The 11,214-nt window shown below is 40.6% G+C and overlaps 1 protein-coding gene across 1 annotated transcript; it reads right to left on the bottom strand.

Moving 5' to 3' along the window:
* Positions 1-3,360: 3,360 nt before the first annotated feature.
* Positions 3,361-7,022, bottom strand: LOC1270524 (protein mab-21-like). The gene is made up of 2 exons (XM_309230.5): positions 4,833-7,022; positions 3,361-4,734 (listed from the first exon to the last, which is right to left on the bottom strand). Exons 1-2 carry the CDS (start codon positions 5,033-5,035, stop codon positions 3,840-3,842), a joined length of 1,098 nt encoding a protein of 365 aa, XP_309230.4. The 5' UTR covers positions 5,036-7,022; the 3' UTR covers positions 3,361-3,839.
* Positions 7,023-11,214: the final 4,192 nt, after the last annotated feature.

Below are 11,214 nucleotides of genomic sequence, written 5' to 3'. Positions count from 1 at the left end.
CAGAAATATTACTTAAGTTATTCTTATTGATATAATACTTCCATGCACATATTTAATTTGTAACAAAAGCAGTTTATCATCGACCATCGCGCTACCCGCGTATGCAAAACGCGTCGTCAGGATATCAATAACATTATTAAATGTAACGGACCCGACATGGTACGCGCGCAAACTTGTTGATGCGAGCGTGCCTCCAGAGAGTTGTCGCAGGCGCTCCCCAAGTGCGTGTGGTATGTCAGTAGGGTCGATTAAAATGTGATAACTTGCGCCTGCCCAGTCGCATACAAAGTCATACGCCTGAGGCGTATGATGAATATTGCCAGACAAGCAACAGCAATGGGACGAATGACTTTCGAGGCAGGCACGTCGGCTAGGTAGTGCTTCAAGCATTCTGCCTGTCTCAGTGGCCTCTTTGCTCGGCACTCATATTCTGTGTTAGAAGAAGAAGTTGACTATTGTTGCTTGTGAAATGGAACTTAAAGGGATTAAAAATATTCAGAATACTTGAATAAATTTACTAATAAGGAGAACAGACGGATAAATATTTAATGAATCAGTGAGGGTCGTTAGGCAAACAAGAAAGAGCAAATTTATGACTGCGCAAAGTTTGCATCTGAGACTTCTCGCATGGGTTACCTGCAACTATGAAAGCTTGTAATAAAAGCCACTCCGTCATTTAGATTGCAAAAGTCCTCGCTGGCTTAATTCTCAATGCAGGTCACAAACCACTATACATTTCCTACCAAAATGCAGATACAAAGCTTTTTTGTAATGATTTTGTTATTTTATTTATTCCGTCGCCCTATTCCGTTGAGGTATTTCAATTTTTCATTATTTATCCATTTTTAACGCTGGTTTGTATGAGTGTTTAATTATAGTTTTTCTGCAACAAACTGAAAAATACCATCAACTCGTAGTTAAACCATTGTGTATGTTTTTTATGATGGACATGTGACACAAGTGTGTTTGTGTGTGTGTGTGTGTGTGTGTGTGGGGGGGGGGGGGGGGTCCGTAGCCTGTGCGGTCAACCGGGCCCGAAACAAGGGTGGCAGTTAAATTTTTATGTGGGTGTGTTGTCTTTTCTTTTATATAGTTTATCTTCTTTCTCTTTCTTCATCGATTTACATCCCTTCTCGCTCTCACCTTACCTTATCAACAAGAGAGCCCGCCAAACTGACAGATTGAAATGGCTTATACCGATATTGAAAAATAGTATAACGATTTTGAAAACAAAACTTTTTGTATTGAACTGGCTTTTCAGACTTGAAATCACCCGTGCAGCCATCAGCATTCGTTTAACGTGGTTGAAATTTTCAGTTTCAACATTGAAGTAGCTTGGAAAACCCTGTAATTTAATACAAAACAGCAATTAAACGTCCAGTTATTCCACAACCAAAAACACACATAGCAAGGGTGTCATTTTTTGTTTTTTTGTTATAGGTTAACATGCTCGGTTCGTTTTAAAAGCAGAGCCCGCGTGCCCACTTGATATCATTATTTGTGCTGGAATGTGGCATTAATTAATACGATTAAGTACGGGCCATCACGGCGGGAGGTCGAGATAATTGAATGTTTGTATAGAGAAAATTGGCCAGCTTTAGGGTGTTCAGTCCTTTGTGGATGAAGCACTTATTCTTTGCATCAGAATTTTATTCGAGACATACGAAAACAATACGAGGATAGATACAAACAGGAAAATCGCACGAACCAAACACGGTAGTTGCACACTTCGTGAACTACTTTAAAGATTAAATAAAAATATTTTATTTTATTTTTCAATCACATATAACTCCAAAAAAATGGTTCTCGTCAAAAAATATCAGTTAGTTATTGTATTACGGTTATATTGTTTAATGCAATTGTAGTTGACCAAGCATAGTCGTCATAACATATAGTATTAATATTACCCTATCACTTAAGTCAAGCCATATATAATACATAAAGAGCCCAAAAATACATTTGAGAACGCACAACACATTTAGCTTAGTTAAAGTTTGTTGCGTGATGTCAGTAAAAAATATTGTAGCTAGTTAATTTTTTTGCGCCAATTTTAATGTTGTTTTCACAACAAGCTCGTCCTGCTAGTTGAGTTTTTGGAACTCAAACAGGTGCCGTACAGCGTTACAAATAGGGTAGGTTTATGCTGATTCTGTGAGTGTTTCTGTGGTTGTTGAGTTTTCCGAGCGATTTCACTTACAGTGTTTCGAGTCATATAATGGAATAGCTCAATCGGCAAAGTGCAGCTCGCGAGCCGCATGCGGTTCTTTGCTGTCAAAATTGCGGTTCTTTGCCGTTCGTATGTTTCATAGAACTTTAAAAAAATACTATTGTTTTATCTAATTGGCTCTTGACGTAAAACTCTATGAACTTTTTTGTAGAAATTTGCTCTGCTAGTCAAAACGTTTGCCGAACCCAGGGATTGTTTCACACCAGGGTTGAGGGAATGTTGCAATCGTTCTATTCTGTTCGTTCTGAGGAATTTTGCAAGCATGCTGTGGAGCTGTCATCGTAATGCTTTAAATATATATATATAAAATATATATATCGCTTTTTTATATATATATATATAAAATATATATATATATAAAATTTCGAAGCTGGTTTAAATCTATATCGACCGCTATATCCGAATAGATATACATAATCTGTGTAATGTCACGTCGGAGGAGGAACTTTTAATAAAATATGTAAATTTCTTTTGCAGTTTGCACACCCTGTGTCATCATAATAAAATATTACAAATCGTGTATAAACTTCAAAGCAATATTTTTTATGGTGGCCCGAACCCACACTAATTATAATAATCAACACTATTTAATTTACCTATAACCTCTACTCTATTTTACAGGTTCATGTTTTGTTTTCGCCCCTCTCCCTATTATTTATAAATAAAGCTTAAGAGAGCCAATGTTTATTCATGTTTGTTCCTTTTGTTTTGGTTTTCATAGCTTTTTGTTGTTCAATACAATAAAAAAAAAAAAAAAAAAAATATATATATATATATATATATATATATATATATATATATATATATATATATATATATATATATATATATATATATATATATATATATATATATATATATATATATATATATATATATATATATATATATATATATATATATATATATATATATATATATATATATATATATATATATATATATATATATATATATATAATATATATATATATATATATATATATATATATATATATATATATATAAAGCAATTTTTTTAAGCAAATAATTAAAGCACTTGTTCTGTGTCTTCTAGCATAAAAAGCTGACTAACAATCGCAAACACAGCAACATTAATAACATGATGCTTGCAAATATCACACACACGAATGTCACGAATTGTTTATACGTTTATTTCGGATTAGAAATAGAAACAGCACCCTCTAACAAAGATGTCACAGAAAAGATGGGACTAAGCAAAGCGAAACGAATCATACACTGCGTTCACTGGACTACGTCTTCTACACCCCGTGCACTTAGGCCGTGATCTAATGCAGTTGCTTGCCAGTTGTATGGTGACCGCAGCTTTGTTTCAAATTTAACTTTAGACCATTGACTAAAGAATAATGTTGACATAATTCTTAGAACAAACTAAATCAAGCAAACGATGTCATCTCTATTGCTCAACGATTAGTCGATTACAACCATCCGCCGAGCTCGTCTCTATATCATCATTCGTATACCGTTCATATACACGTTTGCTCTCTGACAAGATCATTCAAACTTGGTTTGATTTAGCTATTGAATCTTGTCAATTCATGCTCTGATATGGTCTCTGATCCTTTGGTCGTCCACCACTTTCTGCTGGCGATTACAGTCGATCGAAAGCTTTACTGCTTGTCAGAATGTCCCGACAGAGCCGCCACACGTGTTTGGAAGCATTATCCAAAACCGACGGCGATTTGCCCTTGAACAGGTCAAGACTGGGCAGAAAGTAGTGCGGGCAACGGCGACATTGCAGACAAGAGATGAGCTGTAGGAAGATCCCATTCAACCGATCGGCGACGCAGCCTGCATCCCACTCCGTTTCGCGCGGGTGCTTCTCACACTCGTACAACAACAGCGTCTTAAGATGGTAATACCCGATTGGTACACCGGGCAATTCTAGATGCCGGTCGCACAGCGTCTTCAGGATGCTGAGGCACCGCTTCCGGTATCCGCCCTGCAGCAACCGATTCTCCGCCTCGGTAAAGTGTAGCAGCCAGGCGTCACCCTCAACGTTCGCGTTCTTGCCCTGCAGGATAACGCTCTCCTTCGAAAGCAAATCGAACCCCTCCGTCTTGACCTCCGCAACCAGGGCCGGGTGGGGCCAAGGTATGTTGAGAATGGGCCAATGGGCAGCCGACCTCGGCCAGATGCCGGTACACTTGAAGGCGGGTGTAATCTGGACGGTGTACCGTTCGCGGATGCGCAGCTTCACCTCCGTCGTGTCGGGCACCAGCTTCACCATGTCCCGGTAAGGGCACTTCTCAACTGCTTGGGCGACAAGCGTGTGAAACCGGGACCGGATCTTCCGGGCGGACAAATAGCCGGACGCGGTGATGAACTCGACCCACAACGACATGGAGCGTTTGCGACCGTCGCTAAGCTTTAGCACTGCTGCGCCTGGCAGTGACCCATCGTCCACAAAGTTGAATACTCCCATCTGGTTCAGGTAGAGTACTACCTCGAATGCCGTCGGCGAGATTACTTCCAGACCTTCGTATCTGAAAAAGTAGGGTTATGTCCATATTTTGCGTCAGCTTTAAAGCCATCTCCCAATCTAGGACTTCCGAGACAAGAAGTGACAAGCTCTTCAACTTACCTTCCATTGCATTCGACCAGGCTAGAGATAAATCTAGGCTCCTGTACCTCCACCTCACGCAGCACCTCCTGAACGATCTTGCAGATCTCGCGCAGCACTAGGGCGATGTTGCCCATGCGCACCTGTACCTTCTCCGCGTAGTACTTGTTGATTTGGAAGATCGTCTTCGACTGCACGGTTACCATGTCCTGCGGCACTAGCATTGTTCCGGCGTGGCGTGGCTGACCTTTACCTGCCTTAAGCTGCCTACGGCAGTACCGGTTCCATCCAAGCCGTTATTGGCCAGAAGGATGACGTTTCGGAAAGGCTTACCGGAAGACAACTGACGACTGATTAGTGTGATTTTTACGGGGACATGAATGCGGAGTAAGCGCACTTCATTGGACCGAAGTTATCTGTGTGAGTTTGTCGCGGTTCCGCGCGGAAGAAACACTTTTCGGCGAGTGTACACTGTATGATGATGCTGACGATGACCCGCGGGAACAGCACATACGACACGATATATCTCAACCACGCTGCCGCCGTGATACTGTGTGCTGGGACGTTTGGCTCGCCGCTGCCAACGCTGCATCCGCTCAAACACATACGCACGCGCGAATCTTACCCCCTTCCCCTATGGTGCCGACCCATCACCACTACTAGAACCGGAGCAAAGGGCACGAATGCGCTGTTTAAAACGATGGCGACACATAGTACACAACATGGGACTGGTGTGGAGGGAGTTGGGGGAGAAGGGAGGTGTAGGTCATCAATCCTTGCGATCGTTCGGGGTTAGTTCGGGGGCGTAGTCACCCTTTTTACGTTTTCCAGTGGTGGTTTTCCAGTGCACCGGTCTGACATTAAACCGATTGTTGTTGTTTGTTTCTTTTTTTAAACCATACTAAACAATCACGTCATACCCAGCATGTCCTGCAGATCTAGCAGCTCCAACAAATAATCCTTCTAGGCTGTCCAAAGGTGTCGCAGTATTTGTGTGTGTGTGTGTGTGTGTGTGTGTGTGTGTGTGTGTGTGTGTGTGTGTGTATGTGTGTGTGTGTGTGTAGTGTCAGTAAAAATCACACACTGCTAGTGGCAGTGTAGGGGCATCTCACTCACGCCCGTAGCTACTGCCGACAATGGCGCCGAGCTGATGCGATCTCGTGCGCCTGCTACTGGAATCTCTCACTACCCCCACCTCGCGATCTGGCACCGATGGCGAGCGAATGGGAGTTCGTGAAACGAGGGGAGCCTTATCCCCACCATCTTGGAATTCACACAGCCAAAGAAGCGGCTTTTGGGAAAGACAACACCAAAAAAGGATACGTTTGGTAGATCTTCTAACGATAAAAATCCGATGGCTGCTTTTGTAGGTTAGTCAACAACTCTTTCTCTCACAGCAGCAAGCAAATCTAATGTAAACACTCTTTGTCAGTCCATCATCTTCTACTACCACCACCACCATCGGAAATCCGGAAGTCCGACCCTACAGCCTTAATTCCTGTCGAAAAATCGTTATATCGGCCACTTGCATCTAACATGCGCGCTGTGTTGTTTTCATGCGATTCATTCCGCAAGCGGGGACATGTACTCATGGACATATATTGCCGCGAGAAAGTGGGCGTGGTTACAGTAAAAGTTCATTTCTATATGTATGTTCATGGGAATGAAGTATCGAAATTTGGATCTGCTACAATGGAAAATGCTAAAATTTGTTTTGAAATAGTGTTTTGATATTTTTTTTAATGCAGGAGGAACGGTCCGAGAAGGATGTTTCGATAATTTGTTAATGCAACAGACATACAACAGTTTTAGCTGGCTAAAAGAGAGTTTTAATTAATTGAGCGTAATTTCAAACAATTGTTATCGCAATATCTTCTCATATACGTACCTGAATAATTGCCAGCTGTCAATTAATAAAAAAAACCTCTAAAAATAGCTACTACTTACGACATTTTTTTAACCAACCTTATTCCCATTCGAAAATGCCTTGCTGCATATGGCGTGTGCCATTGCGATACTACTCCTACTCCCCCAAGTGTGTCCTATAACACTTGTCACACAGAAATGAAAAAAGATAACGAAAAAACCCTCATAAAATTCAATGTCTAATGTTTTGCGTTCCTTTTCGGTGGCTCGCTGGCTCGGTGGCCCGGCACTATCCAGAACGGCCCCGTCTCGTTTGAGCTGGTGGGTACATTAGCGCACATTAAAGCCAGTTAGGCGGGAGATAACCGAAGCAAGCACCAAAATATCCCTCTTTCTAGCGGCTTACAGAGGACAAACAATCGTTCCGATACACACAAGATGTAGAGAGAGAAGAGAGATTGAGATATATAGAAAGAGAGAGGGATAGAGAGAGAGAGAGAGAGAGAGAGAAAAAAAAAGAAATTGATTTGAAAATGTATTATAATAAATGAGTTCGACTTGACGTTGCACCACCTGCCGTGTTTTTTTTTAATTATCTACAGCCCATTTACAGCTTCTTTAGACAAAAAGGGCACGATGTATGTTAGTGTGGAAATCATGAAACCACGTAACAGGCAATTTGATTACGGTTGGGATTGGAAGAATAATATTTTAATGCGCTAATAAAATTAGGAACCTGATTGCCGTCAAAGCGCTTCGCTACTGGTACATGGCGAGAGAGGCTAAAGGTCAATTAGAGGGATGCATAAGAGGAACACAGGTGAGCGTGATTGAACGGCCTCATCGAAGCGCCTTCCGTTAAAAGTACCGAAAGGGTGACGGAAATTTGTGCAGCTCCGTTGTTCGTCCTGCTTTAGGCGGCGCTCTGGCAGCCATCGAACGAGACAAACAAACAAACACGACCCTATTCGATAAGTACTCTGTTCCATATCTCATAGACCTGTCATGATGCACTTCAAAACAGCAATTTCTTCAACAGGAAAATTGATATAATTGCACAGTTTAGATAAATATTTATCTATAGGGGAAATATTCAACAAATTATTTGTTAGCAATTCACAAATAATGATCAAATAATCATATGATCAAATCATTCTAATTTAATAACGAAAATTTTGAACAAATGTCCATGACAAAACACACACAGTGCATAAACATGCATTATGTAAACATTATATTTTAATACTAATGTTCTTATTATAACTAATATATTTTACATTTTAATTGATTGTGAGGTTTTACATTAACACTTTGAGTGCCAAACTATGTTTGTTTATATTTCGCTGGAGGTCAAGATGCTTCATTGAAAAGCGATCATGTAAATGACACATGTTGACATTTAGATAATATTTTAAATAATATTAGCTATTTATTGGCCGTTTTGAAAACAGACTTTATAAATAAAATATATATGACTACATTATATTGATCGAAAGATTCGTTATTTTGCATTTATATTATCGATTTTTTTACCATTTCTGGGTATCAATGAATTATTATATTTAAAAAACACATTTTATTTGCAAAAAAACATGTACATTACAAATTTAATTATCATTGTGTTTTTGGTTCTCTTCTCTTCTCTTCTTTGGCTCAACAACCGATGTCGGTCAAAGCCTGCCTGTACCCACTTGTGGGCTTGGCTTTCAGTGACTAATTGATTCCCCCCCCATAGCAGGATAGTCAGTCCTACGTATGGCGGCGCGGTCTATTTGGGGATTGAACCCATGACGGGCATGTTGTTAAGTCGTACGAGTTGACGACTGTACTATGAGACCGGCTGTTTTTGGTTATAATACGCCATACATTGGATAAGATATTAAGATTTAAATTCAGTTATCCCTGGCTATCATGTATGATAGCAATGGCACCCAGGAAACATAACTGACTATCATATACGCCACTCAAAGTGTCAATTAAGTATTTGTCGAAGTAATAAATATTTTACAAGCATTTTTATAAAGAAAAATAAACTAACTACGTACACAAACTTGGAAATGACCCGAATTTAATTCTTCCTTCTGTAGCTTTCAAGCGCACATCATACGAGGTTGTTTGTTCGAGAGTGTCTGGAAGTGCATCTCCGTATAGCACCATACCTGCTGTTTAGAACTCATTTCATCAGAGTACAAATTTTGAGTGATTCGCAGGCCAAAAGATTCGTTAATTTTTTGCGTTTATACACCACGGATCATTGTGAGATACAGCTATTGTAATTTATCAAAATAATTCGTACAATACGGATTCTTCTTCTAAGAAATGTACAATGTACACTTAGTACACTTCGAGGATTGAAACAATCTTAAAAATATGTTTAAAAAAACAGTATTTCGCTTTCGCCAGCCTGCCAAAAGATTGCAATAAATAATTCTGGTTAAACATCTAGCGATGGATACCTTACTCGAAAAAGATTCTCCAAAGGCTGCTGACTACCCTGTGCTCAGTGGAAAAGTGCGTTTGACATATTATTTACCACAATATGCGCTGTGAAATCGCAGCTAATAATTCTAATGACGCATGGCCACGGGATTGACAAAATATTTAAAAAAATGGTCAACTTTGTCAAAACTACTTGTCACCTGCAGAAAAGAACTTTGCTCGTAGCCGCATCAAAAATATCCACAAAGACAAAACTTGAGCGACATAAAGCTATACCACAGCCGTTCGGGACCGTTGGAAGTAATCTAGAGCCGACTGAAACCTTTACTCCGTGAAAGTTTCAGTTCACATTGAGATCGTCAAAATCGGTAGAACCGATAGGAGCCCATTCTGGTGGTTTCTAGACAGTTGTCGCAAATCTGTTTTTCTATATACAATGTGTAATCGAGTCTACACAAAATTGTGCTAGAATTCAGTATTTAATCGAAATCTAATAGGACTGAGTTTGCTCGATTTAATGTTTCCTAAGGGTCTCGTTTGCTCTATACGTACGTGTAGAACAATTTTGTTAGATATTATGGGTACAAAAATGTTAGTTTCAAAACATATTGTGACTAATGATTGTTTTTCTCTGTCAAATTTAATTCACTCACAAACAAATTTTAATTGACTTTTTTCGGTTTGCAATGCTTTTATCAATTTTAAAAATATTCTCGCGGGCCGCATAAAAAATCGACACGGGCCGTCAGATTGAGATGTCTTGTTCGATGGCTACTAGAGCGCCGCCTTAGTGAAGTCTCATCAGCGGCACATCATCATGAGAGACCGGGAAGAACGAGGCTGCATTGACATTCTGGCCCGTGCGCGCTCGTCGGATCTATATTTTGTATCCCAGGCACGCACATCGTGCCCTGTCCCGTCTGATCCGTTTATCAGTCGTAGCCGATCTGTCCACCGGCCAACTGTCAGCTAGGTCGGGCCTCATAAATCCTCAAAGCAACGCAGCCAGGTGATGCACAGTGGAACGCAAAACTGTGCATTGCGCCGCTGACACAGCACGCTTGCAAACTTGCGGAGCGTGTGTCTCACAATCGGGCCCGAAGGACCAATAAAAAAATACAATGAGCTTTTGCTTCGAGGTTTAGATGTGTGTTACTTGCAACACACATTTATAGTTCAAAGCGAAAGACCGTTGAGTTTTATTTTTTCTTCTTTCTTATATTTATCCTTGCGTGAGTTCCGTGACGCATTTATTTGTTAAATGCTGTCATCCAGATCGAAATCAGCAGGCTTCTTCTTTTTTAATGAACAAAGTACTAAAAGTACACTGACTCACTGTAATGATACTGATTGCTTGCGAATGTAGAACAAATTGATCCATGGTTTTGCAACACGTAAACGCTTCGATCATGAGCATGCTTCTATAGGCATGGTAATACACAAATAGGCAGACACATAAATACACACACACACACACACACACACACACACACACACACTAACTTTTACTGACAGCAGCAAGTAACAACGGCGGCTAGCGCCAAAAGAACACAGAACCGCGTAAATGCCTGTACACCGCCTGACAGGTCTAAAATTGTGATTTCAGCTTTAATTATAATTTATTCATTGCGACAACACGACCAAAGCGGTTCCGTTCCCTTTTTTGTGTACCACGCTACGGTTCATCGGTTCTGCATTCCGTGTGGAAAATCTTGTCGGCACACGGAGAAGGAGGAGGATCGTGAAAAAAGCGGTAGCGCGGGCAAGATACACTTTCACCACCTTTTCTTCTAATTGCATGCAGACGATGCGCCAGCCGCTGTGAGTGTTGCTCAAAATTTATTACGCTGCGGGATGCGCTACTGGTTGCATAAGGGGGAATGATTTTCCAGCCGAACGGAAAACTAGCCGTCGTCGTGTGCGCGCTGTACACGGGAGTGTTTCTTAATCATTCCAATATGTTTGTCAGTCATAATCAGTCAGCGGAGCGGAGTGCATCCGTTCGGCTATTTCCGTTAATTGTGCTCACAATCCGCTTGTGCACAAAAACATAGACAGACACACAAACGTACAGTAATGGCACTCACGGTTGCGATTG

Source organism: Anopheles gambiae, chromosome X (assembly GCF_943734735.2).
Source record: "Anopheles gambiae chromosome X, idAnoGambNW_F1_1, whole genome shotgun sequence".
Lineage (NCBI taxonomy): Eukaryota > Metazoa > Arthropoda > Insecta > Diptera > Culicidae > Anopheles > Anopheles gambiae.
This window is presented reverse-complemented; position numbering and strand designations above follow the sequence as displayed.